Source organism: Stylophora pistillata, chromosome 5, assembly GCF_964205215.1.
Source record: "Stylophora pistillata chromosome 5, jaStyPist1.2, whole genome shotgun sequence".
Classification (NCBI taxonomy): domain Eukaryota; kingdom Metazoa; phylum Cnidaria; class Anthozoa; order Scleractinia; family Pocilloporidae; genus Stylophora; species Stylophora pistillata.
This window is the reverse complement of record NC_142523.1, coordinates 27,170,268-27,193,579: the sequence shown is the minus strand read 5'-3', so window position 1 is coordinate 27,193,579 and position 23,312 is coordinate 27,170,268. Positions and strand designations below refer to the sequence as shown.

Sequence of the window (23,312 nt, the reverse complement as noted above, 5' to 3'; positions counted from 1 at the left end):
TTATTTGATTTACTTCAACATAAAAAAAAAGTGAAATAACAAACAATCTGGTTAGTTGAAATAAATAGCTAAATTAATTATAAGTGAATTAACCGTGGTTTTTTCTTATCAAAATTATTTTTCTCTTTCATGGCATGCTTTCTTGATTTATAAGCGGGTGAGTACAGCATGTTCAGTTAGTTCATGAAGCTTATGATGTGTGTAGCCAAGTAATTCAACTCATTAAGCCACTCATTTACTTACCGAATATGCAATCTTTCTTTTCATGTACACCTAACGTCCTCATCCTAACCTGTTTAACAGATTGTAAGTAGTCATGCTTGAACTATCATTTATCAGTAGGCAGAATAGAGTTGATTGAACAAACGAATAGTTCCCAATACACGAATACAGACACTGGACACAGTGTTCCTCTTCGGATAAATATATGATGCCAACACAAAAATTCATAATAGAAACAGAAACAATACAGCGACTAAATATGAATGGCTTCATCCATCTTATGGCTGTGCAACAGCTGCATTGAGAAGGGACAGCGTTATAAACCTAGATTGTTTTTTGTAAACATTTTTGCACCGGCATTTATTTGAGCAGTAGAAAGCACGTACCTTCACTTTCCCGGGCTTGATAACATGATAAATCCATGATGGATGTTGAGAGTGCATGGATGATGCTTATAAATCGGGACCTGTAAGGCGGGTGATTTATAAGCTTCAAGCCATCTATCTTTTTAACGTGGTGATTTTAGTTCAAACACTCTTTGGAAATTAGAAACCTAGAATATCAACCATGATAATTATTTACGTTGGTATCCTTTACAGCAAGGTGCAGATTTATGAAGCTGGGAAGAAAATTCCCCCAAATGTCTTTTTCGCATAACTTACTGTTTTTAAAGGTTTCATAGTGTGGTCCTCATGGAGTGGTGGCTGCAAAGAGTGCGGACAGAACCGGGAAAGAGTGGTAAGTGACAAGACGAGATTTTTATACTTGTAATTCGAAAGTGCATTTAAAGACTACAAACGCATTTTTAAGATTTTATTCAAATAAATGATTTCCTATTTATATAATACAATATAGGCTGTTATCAACCTCCAGGACATTACACCATGCACAATAGGTTGATAACCAAACACGAACTATTACTATGGTTGGAAAAGTAGCAAATGAATGTTTAAGTTTATAATAACGTGAGATTAAATCTATTCCTTGTCTTTTTCCTATTCTCTTAACTGGGAATTGTGCAGGAATCTTCAAGACGTATTAACAACCACATTTTAGGCTCTAATCGTTTATTACTTTTAAAAGATTATCTGGACAGCCTTACGTTTAGAACTGAACTGCACAAGAACTCAGGAATCACGGCCTTGTAAATGTAAGTGGTTTTATGTAGGAGGAGAAACTAAAGGACTGAACGGTTGGTCAGAAATACTCCCACTCTCTCTTATTACCAATTATTAGCGAGTGCTATCTATTTTCCTTATCAAAATAATCATGGCTGACACTTTAACTTTTACAGCAGGGGACAGCTTGGGAGAGATAGATTGTTGCAGACGGTCAAAAGGGAAAGAGGGGAGGGGATAGGGCTCAATTTTTACATTAGCTATTGGTTTCTTTTTCAAAAATAAAAGGTTCTCCTGAATCAATTTTCGGCGAGAGAAGTCTGTCAAACTAGGTTCCACAAGTCAAATGAATTTGTATAGGAGGAGTTTTCCTAAGCCAGAGTTAAATTGGACAAAGAATGGAAAGTTACTTGGTGCCAAAAACATACTCACCATTACTACAGAATCAACTGAATTAAGGATTCGCTGGTCAATACACGTGCAGTGCCCAGAGTAATGAGAAGGAAAGGGAAGCTGCATTCGTACCAAATGTTACATATTTTAAGCTTTTAGTTATTCTTTTTATTTTCTGTTTTTTTTTTTTATTATTATTATTTTCACCTGCTTTGAATTGTATCTGTCAATTCTTTGCTCAGGTCCTCCTGAAATGAATCCTCATCCCAAGAATCAGTCGCTTACGTATAACTTATCCCTTCAGTTACATTGCTTGCTGAGAGGTTTCCCATTACCTGAGATACTCTGGATTAAAGATGGAGTGAATATCGGCAACAACAACACTTTCACGATTCGTCAAGCGAGGCTGGAGGACTCTGGCCAATACACCAGCAGCGCCCCACACAGCTTAGGAAACAAGACATCAACTCTCTGGATTAAAGTTATCGGAGGTATGGTTCTCATTAAAACGAGCGAAAAAGAGCTGTGGTTGATTGTTAATGGTTATTAGTTAGTGGTAACATCTAAACTACGATTTCATGTTAACCAGTATTATCAAGTGTAGATTGATTCTTTTATCTGGATCAGTCCAATTCTTTTTTGAGGCGTTGGAAGGATACATTTTCGGAGTGTCAAAAAAACCTGACTTTTTAGATCTGAAAGCACCATTTTGTGACGGTATTTCTCGTCCGAGTTGCTTTAAGATTGAATCGATCCTTTCTTTTTTGCTTTTCATCATATTCCTTATAAATAACAACGGATTTAGGCATGAGGGCGTTGAAGCTGGCTATCTTTACATCATAAACTATATTTTCATCAAAATAAATGATTTCGGAAAGAGATTGAAAAAAATCATCCCTGTAGCTTCTTTGAGTAACATTTACCATCACTGTTTTAATTTTTTTTTTATATAGAACAGTTCCCGATCACATACAGTTGATTCTCGAATTATATATCCCACCAATTCAAGCAAAAGTTAAATCTTCGGGCAAAGCTATGGAGACAAGCATCACCACTGTGCATTAACGAACAGTTTGTGTGGTCCCACCTTTCTTAAACGGCCACTTTGGATGTACAAAACGACAGTTTTACTTTCTGTTGTTGCGGAATGCCAGCGTTTTGTATCGTTTTGTTTATTTGCTTTGTTATAATCGAAATAAGTGTATACTTTGAACTTAGAGAAACTGGCACTCTTGGAGCATGGTAGTATACGTTGTTTACGTCACACCAAACAAACTATAAGGAAACAAAAATAGATAGATCAGTACTATCGCCCCCTGTTGTCTGAGACAAAACATACCTCAAGTAAGAATTTTTTTTATGACACATATGTGAAAAACTGGTTTGATTGAGACCTGTTAGTGCCAAAGTGATGAAACATATTTCAAAATGAACTTGGATAAAAAAAAAGAGTTCAACTTTATTTTTGTTTTACTCAAAAGGGGTTGGGTAAGGATCACCGTTAAAATGGTTAATATGAGCCCTTGCTGAATCTGGCATTCTCTTTATTTTAAGTATCTCCGCAGATCACTGAGGCTCCAATAACCCAGACTGTTGCCGAAGGATACTCTGTTAACTTTAGTTGCCGAGCGAAAGGAATACCAACACCAACATTAGTCTGGGCTTTTAATAATGGTGACCTTCCATGTGGTATCAATGAAACCGATCAAGAAGGAGAATCAATCCTAGAATTGCCACGTGTCACAAAAGAGATGGAGGGGACTTACAAGTGTACAGCAATAAACAAAGAAAATTCAGCAAGTTCTTCGGCAACGCTGAATTTTTATGGTAAGTTTAATAAAGAGAAAATAAAATTGTTAATTAGGATGAAGATGAATATGAAGAAAGGTAGGATGAAGATGAGGGTGGGGATAAAGATAAAGGTAAGTGTGAGAAAGGGGAGAAATAGGAACTTAGGGGTTCAACAGAAGGAATGCTTACGGACTACACATCATCTCAATTATGCACGGATGTGTACAGAGAGAGAAAGGTGGTATAGGTCTAGTTCTTGTTGGAATTTTTTTTTTTGGAGTACGAGAAAGCTTAAATAAGGGCGATATATATCCTAAATAATTATGTCCGTGAGACTCTTACAGTACTTACGGGAATAAGATTTGTGACTCATTATTTGGTTCTAGACCTCTAAAGAGACTGTTGTTCTGAGTCTACTACTAGTAATGGCGCTATCGTCTGCTGACTGACACGTACCACCTCAAAATATCCATTGTTCATTTTAGTTGAGACTTTTAAAGTAGATATTTCTGGTCCAGGAAGTATAGAAGGAATAACAAAGGAAAGCGATACTCAAAAGCCATTTGTGCATATGGTACAAAATTTGACAATCTTGACAATGAACAAGGCAATGGGAAAAACACAACTTCTCTCATTCTTGAGCGAAATCCGAAGTGAAATAGCGGTGAAATGATTGAAATAATTCCTTTAGATATTTACTTGCCTTGCAACTATACACAAAGTTAATTTGTGATTTTGAACTCGTAATTAGACGCAGCCAATTAAGATTGGAAATATCACAGGTTTGGTTGAAGGGTCACAAGAGTTCTTAGATCTAGCTACCATTCTAATATAATAGAAAGAAACACTCTGTAATATATATATCTTATGCATAGTAACAAAGCGCGAGCGCCTTACTGGGAGAATATAAGCCCGAGGTCTTGACAGTACGGACCGAGCGCAGCGAGGTCCATACAAAAAAGACCGAGGGCCGATATTCTTCCAGTACGATCCCGAGCAAGCTTGGTTAATAAGAGATCTACTATACGACTGAAGTTCAAAGGGAAACAAGTGCAGTATCATTCAGGACCATTCGGGACAGTGCTCGGTCAAATATTGAGAGAATATTGACCGGCATTAGAGCATTTTGAAAGGTTGATTTTAGTTATTGGCCCTCTGACTGCCCGAGTCGTGTAATAAAAGTGACTTATCATGCATTTTTGATAGGATAGTAATGCGAAAAGAGGAAAAGAAAGTGCGACATTGTCGTGAACATCGTTTAGAAGTTAAAACTAAAGGAAGTTGTTCATTTTCCCAGTCGATATTGGTGCACTTGTTAAATATTATATGAGTTGATTTTATAAGTTCGACTATTGACGTAGCACCAAAATTTCTATTGAAAACTACCTCCACCCCCTTCCCTCACCCCATTTATCTTTGCAAAGCAACACGTCGCGCTGAGTTAGAAACATTTTTTTTTTGCGAAAGTTTTGTTCTTTCCGATTTGATGATAGACTTATTTTTTTTCGTGCATGACGAAGGCAAATTTTGTGATTTTGGCGAGCTAATGCTTAGCATTTTCTTAGCGAATATCATAGCCTCCACTTCTGATTTTACAGTAATAGAGAACTGGGGAAAGAACGAAACTTACATCAAAGGGATGAGCGACGGTTAAAAGGAAGTAGAGGAGAGGGAGATGGGGCTGTACTTGTATTTTAATTATTAGCTTCCTTTTCAAAAAGAAAAAAGAAACAAATTCCCACTAAAATCATTATCGGCGAGAGAAATCTGTCAAATTAGATTCAACAATTCAAATACAATGCTTTGTGAGGAGTGTTCCTTAACCAGACCGGGACTTGGACAAAAGATTGAGAGTTAATTGAAACAAGCAAAATGCTCAACATTAATCGAATGAGCTATGAAGAAACTGGTTAATATACAATATACATGCAGCACTATAGAACTCACCATAGTATTCACTCTTATTCTTTGAGTTATTATTTTCATTTCCATATTTTCTTGTTTTTGGTTTTTTTTACTTTCTCCTCCGTGTACTAAACTGTGCTTGTTAATTCCATAGCTAGGTCCACCTAGAATTAATACTCAGCTCGAGTCGGTCATTTGCATATAGTTCATCCCTTCAGTTCATATGCTCTGTAGGTGGTTTCCCTATACCTGAAGTTCTCTGGACTAAAGATGGGTCAAATATTGGTAACGACACTCTCTCGATTAGTAAAGTGAAATATGAAGATGCTGGTCGATACGCATGCAGCGCTGTAAATAGCAACGGGAAAAATAAAGCAGCTTTTGAGGTTATAGTCACAGGTAAATGTTAATTTACTTTTTTCTATGCAGTTGCTCTCCTCGTTTTATGTTTTTCTTTTTCAGATTACTACCGTTTCTTAATTTTGCTCATTTATTCCATAGCCAGGTCCTCCTGAAATTAATCCTCAGCTCAAGAACCAGTCATTTCTATATAATTCACCCCTTCGGTTCAATTGCTCTCTAAGAGGTTTCCCTAAACCTGAGGTACTCTTGACTAAGGACGGGGTGAACCTTAGTGTTAGATTTTTCCTAATATTGGTTTCCCTGTTCTACGTAGAAGCTAGTGTCAAGAGACCTGTTTTCCATATTTGGTATTGTACACGAGGTTTTCTGCTTTCAGATTAAAAACAGTTCTTCCGCCATCTTAGTCTAGTTGCTGTGTTCCTGGCCTTTTATTCGGAATACACGACAACTGGCGACGAGGTGGGATACCTTTGATCAAGCACAAGCGGTTAACAGGAGTGGGTCGTACAAATCACGTTCAAAAAGGGACAGAGACGACGGAAAAAAAATTATGCCGGACGAAGCACCGAGCGCTAACACGAGTCAAGCCATCGGCAAAGTGACAAAGTTTGTGGTGGGAGCGGATTGGGAGTCCTACACCGAACAACTGGATTTTTACTTTCTTGCAAATGGAATCAAGAAACCTAAAACAATGAGGGTCGTACTTTTGACGAACCTTCCGGTGGAAACTTACCAATTGGCGAAGGATTTAGTGGCCCCCACACAACTGAAAGATAACGCCATTACCTATGAGATCATCGTGGATCGAATGCGGGAACAACTGAAACCTGAAAGATCAGCGCTGGTTGCGAGGTATGAGCTCGACAACCGAGCCAGGAATTCCTGTGGGTCAGTTAGTCATTATGTAGCCACTCTGAAGCACTTGGCCACAGAATGCAAGTTTGGAGAGGCCATGCGAACCGAGCGCCTTCGTGACCGATTAGTTTCAGGTATCCGCGACTCGAAGATGATTACGGAGTTTTTGAAAGTAAAACTCGCCGACCTTTCTTTTGATCTTGCGGTTCAAAAGTATTTGGCCATTGCGCAGGCTAATAAAGATGTTCAGGTGCTTCAGGGAGAACAAGGGCCAGGCTCTCCAATCAATAAACTTGACACTGTCAAAACTGGGGAAGAACAAGCCATATCCAAGCCACCTCGTCAGGCCGAGGGTCCCCGGGGTAAGGGCAGTAAGAAGTCTAAACTTTGTTACCGCTGTTCAGGGTCACATAACTCACAAAAGTGTCCCTTCATGAAAGAACGCTGTTTTTATTGTGGGATAATTGGACATACACAGAGGGCATGTAGGAAGAGACAGGCCACCTCACAGATGACTGAGGCTGGAATAAATGTCATGGAGGGTGATGATTCCGAAGAAAGTGATGGAGAGTTTGAAAACCTGTTCCATGTCTCAGACATTAAAAACAAAAAGCCCATTTCACGTAAGATCTACCTTGTAGGCCGCCCAGTGACTATGGAGCTAGATACAGGTTCAGTGGTGTCAGTCATGAGTGAGAGGGTGTATTTGGATTACCTACGCCACATCCCTTTAAAGGACACCTCCTTGAAGTTGCGCGCATACACAGGAGAGTCAGTGAAGCCTATGGGGTTTTGCCATGTGACTGTGCAGTATCAGGGACAGTAAATGGAACTTCCCATATATGTAGTGAAGAATGAGGGACCCACCCTTTTTGGCAGAGAATGGCTGGAATCTATCCATCTGGACTTGCCCTTACTTCGTCTGGAAACATCCGAAACCATTCCAGCCCTGGAAAATGTCCTGAGTAAGCATGGAGATGTTTTCTCTGAGGGTTTGGGCAAGATGAAGAATATCCAAGCACGGATCCAAGTTAAAGAGGATGCCCGGCCTCGATTCTGGAAAGCCCGCCCAGTAGCGCTGACTCGTAAACCAGCAGTGGACGAAGCATTGAGAGAGCTGGAAGCTGAAGGAGTTATAAAGAAGGTAGCTACCAGTGAGTGCGCTCCTCCAATTGTGACACCTGTGAAGAAGGATGGCAGTGTAAGTGTGTGTGGTGACTTCAAAGTGACCATCGATTCACAGCTGGAGGTAGACGAGTACCCACTTCCCCGCATTGATGATATTTACGCCAGCCTAGTTGGGGGAACGTTGTTCAGCGTCATTGGCCTGCGTCAGGCCTACTTACAAATGGAGGTTGAGGAGCACTCCAGGCCTTTCCTCACCATTAACACAACCCGTGGTTTGTTCCAGTACCAGCCCCTCCCTTATGGTCTAGCTTCGGCGCCAGCCATCTGGCAGCAAGCCATGGATCAGATCCTGCAAGGGCTACCAGGGGTCTTCTGTTACCTAGATGATATCATTATAACCGGCCATACCATAGAGGAACACCTTGAGCGGTTAGTCGCAGTATCGAAGAAGCTGGAGGAGTATGGTTCACATGACGAGCTTTGCCCACCAAAAAAATTTATGCAAATTAGGCTAAGCCGGATCTGAGTTCCGCCTGGCAATTATTAACTGTAAGAGAAGATCTCAGTTCGCGCCCACAGCACGTTCAAGGTGTTGCGGATGAAGTTTCTGTAATTACTTTTTGGCACTATTCGGCGTCAAAATTGCATAGTTTGGGTAACCCAAAACCCTTAAGCTGACCTTTCTTGTCATAACACGAATGTTTTCCAGAAAGGGACACGCGGTAATGTCGGTGTCTCTCGTGTGCAGGCATTTTTCCAGGTAAAACCCTCGCGTGGAGTCAACTCATGTTTAATTTAACGCTCCTTTTATGCGCACAATGTAAGCCAAAGCAATTTTATAGTTAAACGTAAAGATCAGAATATTTTCTTCTAAGGATGATAAATGATCGACGCTGAACTAAATTATACGCTGAAGAAAATGCAAAACAGCATAACATGTAAAAGAGGAAATTTGGAAAAATACGAAGTTACGGAAACCATGAAAATCTTCGATTTTTAAGAGAGGAAATTTTTATAACTCCAAGCTAAGTAAGCTTTTCTAGTGTTTCATTCTTTAAGGCTTTGTGTAGAGCGGGGCCTTTGTTTTATAAACCGTAAAACTTAGTGACAAGTCGAAAGGGGTCGCTCTTGGTTATGATACCAAAGAGTAGAGGGACACCACGGTGATCTTCCAGGTGTTTGATCATCGTAGCCGCTCGTGGTGTATTTCGCTACTTAGGTGAGCGAGATCGACGTTCTTCCTCTCTTTAATTCTGACAGCTGTGTGAAAGACCTGATCCTTACAAAGAAAAACGATCGATTGTGCTTTTTCAGTGGCGGCTTTAACGCTCGTCCATATTCAGCGCTTATCCTAAACATGCATGGCATCTCTAGCTATCTACAAGACACGCTGCGATGTATTATTCGTCCATGTTCAACACAACAACTGCGCTAGTGAGATAGAGAATCGAAAGATCACATTGTTGCGCTCGAGGCACAGTGCGCTAAGTTTGCCAAGTTCTACAATGGACAACAGATCGTACGGCCTCCCGCAAGAATAAGGACAAGGTCTATCAGTTACAAGCAATGGATAAGTGGAATTGTAAAAAGTTTTAATTCGTCCGTGCATCGAAAGGCCGATGGTATGTAATTTTGCTCTTTTCCGTTCTTCACACACTCGAATAGCTGTTAAAATTAAATTTAACTGCGGGTTGTGCAGTCAAAATGTAACGTCGCCCAACATGGTTTTAGTTAAACCAGTGTCTTCTGAGGCGCTTCCACCAAAATAATTTAGAAGGGAACAACAGCGCTGACCGATTTAATATCTTCTCAAGAACATGTCAAAGTCTATTAAAACGCAGAAATTAAAAATAGTAAGAATTGGTGGTTCACGTTAAAATCATTAAAGAACAGTTCTCAGTTTGGCTCGATAGTGCTGTCACTTTGCACTAGTTGTTCATAGTGACTTACTCATTACTTTCAGTATTTGTTCGAGCTTTTCTTCGACGAAATAGGGGACATACAAGAAATCGCAATTCACCTCTAAAACAAAAATAATAAGCTCTTCTCCCAATTGGACACCAGATATGACTGCGTAGTAATAATTGCGTTGTGCGCGAAGTTGCAGTGTGAGAAAAATGAGTGAGGAAAATAATTCTAAGTGCTGTACAGCGCGGTTTTTAACATAGATTACCTAGCTAAATGACCTGCTTGTCTTAGATATTTATGATAATATAGGAAGGTCCCCAAGGAATACTAATAACCCGGCGAGTAATTTTGTGATTGAAAAAACCTGATAACTCAGGTTTATGTTTGAAAGGGCAAATCATTTAGTACATTTCACTCCAGAAGTAAATAATCGTTTAACTTTCGTAATTATTATTTTGGTTTCAGGCAAATGGTGTCGAGTTGAAAGATACTAAGTTCCTGAAACATACTTCCAAGCTTTGTTAGCAGGCATGCCGAATGCTTTTATAAACGTGCGAGGGTAAAAATACATTTGCGGCCCCCTGTATAGAGAGAAAAATCCAAAGTTTTTATTACAGGGATGGTAGAGTGAATGATGTTATTTCTGGTCTGAGTCATCAAAGTTCTGTACCATTAGAGTTAAGAAAAGCTATCGGGGGAATATGGAGGTTGCTGCAAGTAGTAGCTGTTAAACTCTCAACAAGCTTTACAGGCGGCCAATTAAAGAGCATGGGGCAAGAAATCAAGCACGATTCTCACCCAGTAAACTAAAATGGTTGTTGGCAATTGCGATGGACGAGCAACCAGGGAATTTGAAGTAATCTGGTGGCCTGATCTTTTCTCAGGCACTAAAAATGGGAAACTGACCTTGCGATTTTATGTTCCTAAAGTGTTACTTTGATTTCAATGATGTGTAGTACACAGTCTAGTTGACTTGTTCGTCATGTTTCCATAAATTTAGTAGCTGTTTCTTGGCAGTTTTTGTAAGTTTGTAAAATGTGTTTTGCATTTAGAGGAACAAACTTGTCTGTAGAAGGCTAAGATTAAACCCTGAATACAGCAAAATGACCCTGTAATATTAATGCAATTCATGTCTAGCTGGGCGCACTATACTCTGATGCCCTTCATTCTGTTGTAACCAAATTCAGAGGAAAAAAAAACACCTGGAGAAACTCTTAGAGGGATAATATCTGTGGACTTTCACCATTTCTATGGTCATCAGGAATGACAGAATAAAGCAGTAACTGTTCACAAAGTCTTAATTCACTTAACTGAAAGAATAATGAGTTGGAGGGAGCTATAGATCATTTTTTTCCAAGCATCTCTAATAATTCATGATGGAAATAATAATAACAATGATAACAATAATAATGATAATAATGATAATAATAATAATAACAATGATAACAATAATAATGATAATAATAATAATAATAATAATGATAAAAATATTTACAATAGTTAGAGAAATAATGTTCATTATCCTGATGGTTATAATTCCTATGATTATTTCCATTAATCTAATCATTATTATTATCATTCATATTACTATTATGATTATTTCAATGTTTATCTATGAACAAAATAGTGTTATTGTTAGTCTAGCTGAATGAGTATCCAAGTGATTGAAACTGGGGCAAAACAAAATTAAGAAAAGACAGAAAAACCCCAAAAACTGTTCAGGACTGCAATTCTTGAGTTGGCTCATTGTGAAAGGTTTTGGGACTTCATTAAGCTAGTGCTGTCTGTAGTGGGCCCTGTGTCAAAGAGAGAAGAGTAGCAGCTGAATTAATAATAATAATAATACTAAGGACAATGATAGCATTGATTGACCAAAGTCACCCTATGACTAATAACAGATGATACGTGACAAACAGCATAAGCAACACACTTTTCAAAACAAAAAGAGCAAGCTAAAACTGCCATCAGATAAAAATAACTGTCCATAAAAGACTGAAAGCATAGAGCTGAAAAAAAAAAATAGGGACTGGTTCTGCCATCAGATAACAACAGTCCATAGACTGACCACCCAAGAGAAACAGAACAGATCGGTGGTTCTGCCATCAGATAACAACAGCCCATAATGGACTGACTACCCAAGAGAAACAGATCCACCTGTTAGTTCTGCCATCAGATAACAACAGTCCATGGACTAACTACCCAAGAGAAACAGAACTAGGCAGGTGGTTTTGAATCAGAAAACAACTATTTAAGACCTCTGTAAAATGTTTCTTAGAAAATCTTCTGCATTCTAACAATCTATTGAGGAGACAAACTATCAGAAACACTTGAATTTCTATTTGGGGGGAGGGGGAGGGGGGAGGAATTAAATGAAAATCTACTTGCCTCAGCATGCCATCCTCACTGAGCAGCCTATTTCAATTTGAAAATGATGATCACAATCATAAAGATAATGATCATTTATATTACTATTATGATTATTTCAATGTTTATCTATGAACAAAATAGTGTTATTGTTAGTCTAGCTGAATGAGTATCCAAGTAATTGAAACTGAGACAAAATAATCTCAAGAAAAGCCAGGAAAACCCCAAAAACTGTTCAGGACTGCAATTCTTGAGTTGGCTCATTGTGAAAGGTTTTGGGACTTCATTAAGCTAGTGCTGTCTGTAGTGGGCCCTGTGGCAACGAGAGAAGAGTAGCAGCTGAATTAACAATTATAATAATAATAATGAAGACAATGATAGCATTGATTGACCAAAGTGCCTCCGACTAATAACAGATGATACGTGACAAACAGCATAAGCAACACATTTTTCAAAACAAAAAGAGCAAGCTAAAACTGCCATCAGATGAAAATAACTGTCCATAAAAGACTGACAGCACAGAGCTGAAAAAAATGGGGACTGGTTCTGCCATCAGATAACAACAGTCCATAGACTGACTACCCAAGAGAAACAGAACAGATTGGTGGTTCTGCCATCAGATAACAACAGCCCATAATGGACCGACTACCCAAGAGAAACAGATCCACCTGTTAGTTCTGCCATCAGATAACAACAGCCCATGGACTGACTACCCAAGAGAAACAGAACTAGGCAGGTGGTTTTGAATCAGAAAACAACTACTTAAGACAAGCCCTCTGAACAATGTGTGTTAGAAAATCTTCTGCATTCTAACAATCTATTGAAGAGAAAAACTATCAGAAACACTTGAATTTCTACTTGGGGGGAGGGGGGGATAAATAAATGAAAATCTACTTGCCTCAGCATGCCATCCTCATTGAGCAGCCTATTTCATTTTGAAAATGATTCAATCACAATCATAAAGATAATGATAACAATAAAAAAATCATGAATAATAATGATAATTATAATAATCATAACAATAACTACAATGACAAAGTTCGTGTTAGTCTGGCCTCTACCTTGCAGAAAATGCAGCCCACCAACTGAAGCTGAATTCTTTAAAGGCATTGTATTGCAATTGGTCATTGAGGCACTCAAGCCACCTCACCACGACAAGGTACGAACATTGAGGTGGAAAAAAGGGTCTGTAAAATTGACTCCATGCTGATTCGAGATGAGAAATCTGTGTTCGAAGCTTCTTCAGTTCCACTCCAATGGAATCTACTCTAGCTGATCTTTCGGTAAGTTAGGAAGCGAGCTCTTCGGAGTCGTGACTGAGTTTGGCGCCAAAAGAGAAATTTTTCGCGCCTTCGGGCTCAAAGTCTAGCGTGGCGGAGTTCACCAGATTTACGATAGTCATAAATCCCGCAGATTTAATAAGTTCGTCGGGGATTGTTTATTACGAAGAAGATAGACCAGCTATTAGACCGAACGTGAACACAACGTGAACGAGGTCGGGAATCCTGGCTAACCCCACTACTTCGAACGATGAGTTGGCCGGCTGAAGTTCCCGTGTCGCCACACTTTGGATTTCGTCGGAAAATATCTTAAATACATCGCATATGAAATATTTACGCAAAGGAACGTCACATACCTCTTTCAAAAGTAGATACCAATGCTTGCAAGGGTCAAGTGTGGCACTTGTAATCCTGCAAAGACTCTGCGTGGTTAAGTTAGCCGGTGGAAACCCGCACGTCGAAAATCCGACTGCCTCTATGACTTCATTTCGAATGGTTTCGAAATCGAAAACATGATGCTTTTCGACATTTCGACATGAAAAATCTCGTCGAGGTTTAATATTATAATATTGGTAAGAATTTAACCAGGATACGAGGCCAAGTCGTGCGACCGCCACAGGTTTTGTACCAAAACAATAACATCGTGTACTACGATCGCAAAGCGTGAACACTGATCGATCCACCAAGTGACGCAATACTGGAAATTCGATACGGCTGTTATTCAGGTCGTACGGCACATGAAAATTGCGATATCTTTTGATACTGTTTTATGGCAAACCAAGCGAAAGAATCATACCTAAATAATCGAAAGACAGGCTTTTCGAATACGGCGCCTCGCCGGTATTGCCTCTTCTGTGAAAAGGAAGGATCTTTGAAAGACTACGTGATTAAAAATGTCGTTATAAGAGGGGCCGTAAGGGGGTTTCACGTGAAACGTGATCGGACCAATTTATTTTCTGTGATCCGTAATCTAAAAGTTTTAAAATTCGTGAACCGTGAATGATATGATTGTCGTGATACGTGAAACAGAGAAATAATTTTCCGATACCCGTGATAACAAACACGAAAACGACCCTTTTTCCGTGAACGGCTACGTAGACCCCACAAAGGAACTCTCCAGGTGATCGCCGTGCCTGTTTTCTTCAGCTTGCGTGACCAAACAATAGGGTTTCGCATGACCCGTTGATCCAAAAATAAAGCTGATGCGACCTTTTTCAACAATGATCAGGTCTTCAGATAATTCAGTCTGACGTCTTGTCTTCATTCCTCACGACCCACAATGTCTAAGAGCGAAGTCAGCGAAGAGCCGTTTCGTGTTTTAGAAGGGATTGTCTACTTCGTTGATCCTAAATCTCCTGGATCTTTCAGTTTTCTTGGGGGAAAGGAAAGGATCAGAATTCCCCTGAAAAGAGAACATAATTCCCTTGATGCCCTGAAAAGGCATATAGTTGAAGATGCGGTCCTCAAGGCCGAAGCTGACAAGCGGGGGATAGGGTCATCTATTGATCTTAAACTGTGCAGACTAGCCAAAGGCGCAGAAGGCAGTAAAGCAGTAAAGCTTTCTCAATCAATACACAAGAGCAGTGGAACATGAAAAGGCCGCTTTTTGTCGATTCTGCAGTTTTACAATGTTAGTGTTTTCATCATGAAAATTTGATAAGAGATCACAATTTATGACACATGTTACTTGATAGTCACCTTTGAAAGGTGTCTAATATCCATACTTTCGTGTTAATTGTTTTAATTCGCGTTAATTTCTTACATCTCTTAGGGCCTGTTTACATGGAGATAGGGTGACCCCCTTAGGAGGGTCACCTTTCTAGAAGAGGCAAAAGATAGCCCCTTTTGCATGCAAAGTCTTGTCCCCAGGGCTATCGCGATTATTGAATTTGGCACCGAGGAAGATAACTGCGCAGTCGCTAAGTACAAAACAACCAAAACGGTGGACAAACGAAGTATTTTGGCGGTAAATTCAATTTTCCTTGCGCTTGCCTCTTTGGCTGCGGTTTTTCAGTGCTGTGGGTTCTTGCTGTCGTATCCCCTAATAGAAAAACGCCGACAAGAGCGAATGGCGCTACAGGTAGCCGCCCAGTACAATGTTGCAATGCGAGGAATTAGGCATGTACGAAGGAGAGCCATTTTGTCGCCGAGGGAGAATTTGGCGGAATCCTGGTAGCACAGAGCAGTGGCGAAGGACGCTTTTCATTTTCCCTGTGAGTTCTTTGATTTTTCACGTGGCAAGCCTTCTTCCATATCTTTACGAGTCGAGCGGCTTTCTATGGCACTCTCGTCGACCACTAATTCATGATCATCTATGTCTTTTTTCGAAATGTCGACACTGTTGTCCTCCGACTGTTTCGAACTCTGTTCAGACAATTTGGCCACCACAGAACGGCGAAAATATTCCTCGGGCTTATACGCGCGCGAAGCCATCACAGAGTTTCGCGGCAATCTGACAGTAAACTGAACCCACAAAAGTTGACCCTTCTAGGAGGGTGACCCTACCTCAAGTGTTTACATGGCAAAAAGTTGGCCCTCACAGAAGGGTTACCCCACCAAGCAGATAGGGTGACCCTACCCCTAGGGTGACCCTACCTCTCATGTAAACCAAGCCGGAAAATACAATAGGCAAGGGTTACCCTTCTAAGAGGGTGCCCCTTCTAGAAGGGTAACCCTATCTCCATGTAAACAGGCCCCTACAATACTAGAAGTCTAGAAAAGTTTTATTCAGTCCCCCCTACATATTTGATTTGAAGTTTGCTTAAGAATCGACAATGTTATCAGAAATTATACAGAAAGTGAGTCATTGATGAGAGCCGTGATTTCGGTTAGGGTTGATAGAGCCGATATTCAACACACCTCCTAAGATATTTCTTGATGATCCTTCATCGCTCGCTTTGTCAAAAGGGCGTGTTGACAATAATGAGAAGACCTGAGAATAGGAACAACCTAGGAAGACTAGGAAGAGAATATTGGGACAGATTTTTTTCTCGATTAAACGCAACTTAAATTTAATTTTTATGGACTACGAAAGAGACTGGAGTGGGGTTTGAAACTGCCAAGAAAAAATGATACCAATATAAATGTCAAAATAGATAGACAAAAGATAAAAAGGACGTAGTCAAAAGATTATTATTTGATTAATTAATTTTATTGTCATTATTTTCTTTCAGTCAATGTTCTTAAAAAGGAAATCGTCTTTTCGAAAGATTCCCCGGTGATAAATATCACATTTGCTGGTGGCGAAGAACAGCAAAAGAGCAAAGTCAGCAAACGAAAGCCAAGAGGTGGAAGGAAAAGGTAAGCTTCAAAGGTAGAGGACGACCACCTTGTAAAGCGCCTAAAACAGGGCGAAAGTGTTGAGCGAAATGAACAACAGACCCAGATGTTGGATGATCTAAATTTGGCTATGTGCGACTAAAAGAAATCGTTAAGAATTGTTGTTATTATTAACAGCCATGATTTTTCCTAAAAATTTTATCATTTTATTACTATGATAGAGACGATGATGATAACGATGATTATTTAAATTGTCTTTAATGTATTTAGTGAATTAGCCTTGCAATGTGTTTGTAGCTCTGGCAAGTATGTTCAATAGCACAGCGGTCAATGAATTTACTATAAGGTGTAGTCGTTGCCAGAAGTTAAAGATTGTACCAACGGACAAGACTCTGTAGACTAAAGCTCGATACTTTAAAAAAAGTACGTAAAATGTTGAGCATTATCCTTCAAGCTTGTCTGCAGAAACATTTCTATTTAAAGCTTCGGAAGTTTCACTTTGAAGTAACATCATCAATTTTACTTTAAAAGAAAACCACTGGAGAAGACAATCCAGAGAACCTCTGTATTGTCAAAGAATAAAGCTGGTGTTTAAAATTCATTGTTTTCTTTAAAAAAAGTAAAGATCACTGGAGGTCATATTTTGTTGCTGCCTTACAGAACACTTTAATACAGCTTGTCAAAACCGTCGAAACGAGGAAGATAATGCCAAGAAACACAATGCAACAATAGCTGGAATGAAAAGAAATATGGAAGCCTTCCTGAAGAAGAGTGGAGGCCGCGGAGGAGATCAAGAAAGTCAAAGTGAGGGAAGTGTAATGTGAAACGTCGCTTCCCCTAAAGGAATATCAGCGGGAAATGACAGTGATCCTGATTTAGAGTTAGACAACATGCAAGAGTCTTTCACATTGCTTGTAAGATTGTGATATTATACTAACCAATCTGTCACCATCAGCCTAAGTAAAACATTTCTTTTACTTTTTTTTTCTGTTAAAGATCCTCTGATCTATTTACTTCTTGATGTATCTTAAGGTCTTTTGCAAAACGGCGTATTTAGTTGTTGTTACACCAAGACAAGATGAATCCACATTTATAATATCAGTTCTAATTGCTAACTTTCAAGATTGAATGATAATATCAGTTATTAAAACTTTTAAGACTTCGGTAGTCAAGTGGATCGTGTATTTCTTATACTACCTTGCAATTACAGATTTCAAGACAGTTGGCCTGAGGCAGCGGTGTCTGCAAACGAGTTTGGAGACGAGGCACAGTGTGACAGTGACAGAGAGATTGAAGAATTCAACGAGAGACTGAAATCTTAAGCAACTGCCTGTCTGCTGCAGAGCAAAGCTGTGAAACCTAATCTGACATTACCAATCATGACACAATCACGAGTTGAGCGCTTTCTGAAATACATTAAAACGACTGTCAACAATATGATAAATATAGGGTAAGGCGACAAGTCTCTCTCATGTGTAAGTTTATTTTCCGTGAACCGTGAAACTCAAAAATTAATTACCGTGTTTCGTGATTTGCGTTTTTTAATTGCCGTGAACTGTGCGCGTGACCCCCCCTTACGGCCCCTCTTATAACGAAACAGGCAGAAACAGAGAAAACGCAGTATTTTATGACCATTACGCGGACAACAAACTTCATTTCATTTCATGATTTTGATTTTCATCGCCAACAGATGACCCCGCGTTAACTCGCACGCAATCGCGTATCTCTCGTGGATTCGTGGACGCTAATCTGTATAATTACATTGTGGTGTAATTAATGTGATGACATCCACCCAACGCCTTCTTCCCCAAACCTCGGCATCAGTTTACGATGCCTGCTGAGAATTTTTTTCTTGAGCAAAGCTCGTCATGCATATTTAAGGGCTTAAAACTACATATACATGTACTTCAAAATCGATAAAAATGATAAAAAGGAACTCAATTGATGATGGCATTTAAAGAGCGAGTACGTGTCAACTGACATAAGAGATGCGAATCGATTTTGTATTTAGACGTATGCAGTTAGTTTTTGGGCAGTGTTAACCTATTTTTCTTTGGAGTGTCCTGGAATTTTGACTTATCATTCCCAACATTATTGCGTCATTGTGAACTTGCACTTTTGTTGCAGCGGTAAATTAGGGTGTATTAAATGACAGACTCGATTAATATATGTTTTCATAGAATGCAAACCCTTTGCAATATTTTGAGCGTTATTACCTAATTATTCATCGAAGTAAATATATACTACGAACTTAGACAGCCTGATAATCTTGGAACATGGTAGCATGAGTTGTCGACTTTACACGCAACAGGCAGTGCGAAAAGGACGGAAATGAACAAACAGATAACTAAATTCTTATTGCAAAGTGCTACTGCTAAGACAGGAATCCTTTAGGAGAAAACAGGCTTGATAAACACGTAGTTTATATATATACGTATATATATATATATATATATATATATATATTTAGTATAATTTCAGAGCTGAGCAAAGAGTTTCCAGCAATCTGATTGGTCGAGCGGTTCCTTATATGACGCTATATAAACCGCTCCGCGCGGTTTATATAAAATGTTAAACTAAAATGTTAATAAATGTTGCTAAAATGTTATGATTTTAGAGATTTCTCTTTGTTTCAGCTCTGAAATTATACTAAAACAATTATTCGCCTTAGGTTCGGTGAATATTGTCGAATAATTCCCTCGAATTCGTCTCGGGGATTATGCGACGATATTCACCTCGCCCTCGGCGAATAATTGTTAATATATATATATATATATATATATATATATATATATATATTTTAAACATTTAATTTACGTTTGGATAAAGGATGGAGATATTTTTAAACGAAATCATAAGCCTCTGTTAAATTTGTGATATTTTTAATTCAAGTCTCTCCCCAGATCGTTGAGCCTCCAGTAAACCAATCTGTACCGAAGGATACCCTGCAAACTTTAGTTGCGTAGCTTCAGGTGTTCCAACACCGACATTTGTCTGGACTTTCCATAATAATGACCTGCCATCTAGGAGCAATCAAACCGAACAGGAAGGAGAAACATTCCTAGAGTTGGAAAGTGTTGCAAAAGAGATGGATGGGATTTACGAATGCGTAGCAAAAAACAAAGAAAATACAGCTAGTTCCTTTGCAACACTAAGTGTTTATGGTAAGTTTCATAAAAACAAAAATTACTATGGTTAGTTTGTATTAAGATCAATATAAAGATGAAGATGGCGGAAGGCACCAGGTGGAGACTTGAAATGAAGATGAAGGTGAGTGCGAGAAACTGGGGGGGTGGTGGATTGGGGAATTGGAGCTCATGATTGTACACAAAAAACTTCTTAAGGACCCTACATCAATGCAATTATTATAAACTGATGCGTAAAAAAAAAAAGAGAGCAAAAGGTGGAAAGGTTTACCTCTTGTTGGAATTTTTCACAAAAGTCTGAAGTTTAACCGTAAATACGGGCAATATAAATCCAAAGTAATGATGTCCTTGGAACTCTTGCATTACATAGGATATCATTTGTAACTAGTTATTGGGTTCCATGCGTTAAAAGAGCTCGTTATTTTGAATAAAACGAGTAGATCTGGAAAGATTAAAAAAAGCAAGGGTTAACCACAAGTATTGAAGCTATCGTTTGTTGATTGATACGAAGTACTTAATAGTGCGCCTTGTATATCTTGGCAAAAACATTTTATCGCAGATATTTCTGCGATGGAGAGATCTAGCTAGGAAATAGAAAAAAAGCGATCTGAAAAAGAAAGCGAGAATAAAAAACTGTGCTTGCATGCGATACAAAATTGGCAATCGCGACAGTGAACATGGTAATGGAACAAAAATTAATTCCGTTCTTGAGCGGAAATCCACACGGAGGTAAAATAGCGGTCAAATTCTCGAAATAATTCCTTTGGACATTTACTTGTCTTCAAACCATGTACAAAGTTGATTTTTCGACTTGCAACTCGTTATGACTGCCTAATGAGACAAAACACATACTTCTCTACTGCAATTTTCGAAAACGTTATCAAAAGGTCACTTCCGGCTCGTTTCTTTTCCACACTCTTGTTTATTTATTTGTTTTTTTTTTACGTCCATACTGCAGTTGTGATTTTAATATGACACTTGGATTTTAATCGATTGCCTTTCACCTAATATTGGAAAAGCCTCTGCTGAATTTGTTCCAGATATACATCAAACACTCACGACAGGAAAAGTCCTCACATTGACCTACAAAGTCAACGAGGAAACCGTCAGCATAACTTGGAAAAAAGATGGAGAATGATTAAAAGAACGAGCAGTTATAGATACCAGACTAGATGAGACAAAGAGTAAACTTGTTATTACTGAGGTTGTGGAAGGGGACAGTGGTGAATATACTTGTGAAGCAAGTAACAAGCCAGGAACTGTGGCTCGCTCTTCAGTGACTTTTTTTGACTTGTACTTTTTGAAAATCGAATCTTTGATTCTGTAATGATGTGTCACGGGTTCAGTAAAGTAACATCCAAATTTCACTATTTCAACATTGTTCCACAGGTAACACACTTTTTTTTTACACACTTTATTTTTCTTTTTCTTACAAAATAATTTAGATTATGTTGACCCGCAGATAGCAAATTTGCTATTCGAGGCGGGTTAATCATCAACAAACATTATTTACAATATATAAAGAAAATTAAAAACTAAATAATTAGATATTGTTAAATTATAAAAAGAAGCATAGCGGGTAAATACATCAATAGTTGTTCAATAAAGTATAGAAGCATACATTAGTACTGAAAGCAATCGGATCAATTTGTTTTAATTATGCAGTCCTTAAGTTTAGAGGAGATCTTTTCAACATCAAGATAAGAATCTTCATTATCTAGTATCTGAAATAAAGACGTTTTAATTTGTTTATTAAAGGAATGTTTTGATAACGTTTTGAATTCTTTCGGTATCTTATTCCAAATTTTGACACCAACACGCGAGAAAGCCTTTTTTTGTAGGTTAAGTCTAGAGTACTTTGTACTAAAGAGCTGCGATTTGGATGATCGAGTATTGTAGGTATGAATATGAGATGTTTTAGTAAATAGTTTCAAAATATTAATGGGAGCCCTCTGGTTGTGCACGTCAAACATAAGTTTACTTACGGCTTCATAATATAGGAACGTAACAGGCAGAATTTTTGCTTTGGCAAATAAAGGGATGGCATGCTCTCTTCGATCGGTGAAATAGATTAAGCGCAAAACTCGCTTTTGAAGAACTAAAATCTTGTTTAAATAAGCATTTGACGCATTGCCCCAGGCAAGGAGTCCATAAGTTATATAAGGTAGAATTAATGAATTGTAAATATTTACAAGGATAGTACAGGGAACGAAGTACCTCAGCTTTGCAATCATCCCTATTGTTTTACTTATTTTTACGATAACAGAGTCAACATGGTTTTTCCATGACAAATTTTGATCAATTAAAACGCCTAGATATTTGATATAACTTTTTTGCTCTAAACTAACTCTTCGGTTTGTCTCACAATCTAAAATACCTATTTGTGGAGAAAAATGCATTTTTTTCTGATGAGGACGAAAAATTAAGAAATTTGATTTTTTTGTATTCAATGTCAACCTATTTGTAGTTAACCAGTCATGTACGTTATTCAACTCTACATTAACCGTTTGCTCGATCGCCTTAAGATTCTTATCAGCATAAAGTATATTAGTATCATCAGCAAAGAGATAAAATTTTAGTTTATCAGAACAAAGGTGAATGTCATTTATGTAAAGTAAAAATAGAAGAGGTCCAAGGACTGATCCCTGGGGGACACCACAGGGGGAGATAAGTTTTGTTGATAAATGCTCTCCAATCTGAATTGTTTGTGTTCTATTTTTTAAATATGATTGAAACCAGTCATTTATCAATCCACGGAAACCGTAAAAGTTCAATTTATCGAGTAATATTTCATGATTGACCGTATCAAATGCCTTTTTCAGGTCAATAAAGACACCGCATGAGAAGTACCGTTTATCCATATTACGTAGTATATCTTCGACAATATCAAGTACTGCATGCTCTGTGGAATGTGACTTGCGAAAGCCATACTGTGAGGAGTACAATAGGTTGTTTTTGTCAATAAATTCCTTCATCCGGAAGTACAAAAGTTTTTCAAAAATCCTATTAAAATTAGACAAAAGAGATATTGGTCGATAGTTTGAAGGGTCGGTCTCGTCGTCACTTTTATATATTGGCGTTATTTTAGAAATCTTAAGTTTTGAAGGATAGACACCAAGGATAACAGATAAATTGAAAATATAAGAAAGAACTGGAGATATGATATTGCAAGAAGATTTAAGCAGTTGTGTAGGGCAGGAGTATAAGCCACAGGATTTATTATTTGGTAGGGATAATATTTCCTGTTTAACTTCTTCTGGTGTAATGGGTTTGAAAAAGAAGGAAGAATCAGGTAAATAGGAATTTTCTGACGCACTCAGCATATATTCTTTTATAGACACTCGCATGGATGCCTTTTTAAATGAAAACATAGTTAGTATAGGAGGACTGGTTAGGAAAGCCGGCGAACTACAGAGAAGTATGTTATTGTTCTAGATTTTTCGTGGTCACGTGGTGTTGACCCTGCACAGCATTTTCAACAATATGGCGTCCGATGTGCGATAAGAGCGTTTTGTCTCCAAATTCATCCAGTTTTTCGTGATAAATCTCCTGTTTAGATA

At 38.4% G+C, this 23,312-nt stretch overlaps 2 protein-coding genes and 3 long non-coding RNA genes across 7 annotated transcripts; 4 read left to right on the top strand and 1 right to left on the bottom strand.

Moving 5' to 3' along the window:
- The first annotated feature begins 914 nt into the window (after positions 1-914).
- LOC148731174 (neuroglian-like) lies at positions 915-6,173 on the top strand. Its single transcript, XM_088761896.1, has 5 exons — positions 915-960; positions 1,976-2,224; positions 3,288-3,560; positions 5,664-5,828; positions 6,106-6,173. Exons 1-5 carry the CDS (start codon positions 915-917, stop codon positions 6,171-6,173), a joined length of 801 nt encoding a protein of 266 aa, XP_088618022.1.
- A 169-nt stretch (positions 6,174-6,342) lies between these two features.
- Positions 6,343-7,473, top strand: LOC148731173 (uncharacterized). The gene has a single exon (XM_088761895.1). The coding sequence runs from the start codon at positions 6,343-6,345 to the stop codon at positions 7,471-7,473; it is 1,131 nt and encodes a 376-aa protein (XP_088618021.1).
- A 1,604-nt stretch (positions 7,474-9,077) lies between these two features.
- On the top strand, positions 9,078-10,787 carry LOC148731172 (uncharacterized). Its single transcript, XR_016001533.1, has 2 exons — positions 9,078-9,397; positions 10,149-10,787. It is a non-coding gene; the product is annotated as an uncharacterized LOC148731172 (long non-coding RNA).
- Positions 10,788-12,144: 1,357 nt separating this feature from the next.
- LOC148731171 (uncharacterized) lies at positions 12,145-14,036 on the bottom strand. The gene is made up of 3 exons (XR_016001531.1): positions 13,684-14,036; positions 12,946-12,972; positions 12,145-12,360 (listed from the first exon to the last, which is right to left on the bottom strand). It is a non-coding gene; the product is annotated as an uncharacterized LOC148731171 (long non-coding RNA).
- A 197-nt stretch (positions 14,037-14,233) lies between these two features.
- On the top strand, positions 14,234-18,189 carry LOC148731170 (uncharacterized). 3 transcript variants are annotated; one of them, XR_016001528.1, is made up of 3 exons: positions 14,234-14,957; positions 16,501-16,627; positions 17,267-17,470. It is a non-coding gene; the product is annotated as an uncharacterized LOC148731170 (long non-coding RNA). The 3 variants fall into 3 exon arrangements; XR_016001530.1 differs by lacking the exon at positions 14,234-14,957 and adding an exon at positions 14,964-15,540; XR_016001529.1 differs by lacking the exon at positions 14,234-14,957 and adding an exon at positions 17,817-18,189 and having other exon boundaries at positions 15,547-16,627; positions 17,267-17,410.
- The last annotated feature ends 5,123 nt before the right edge of the window (positions 18,190-23,312 follow it).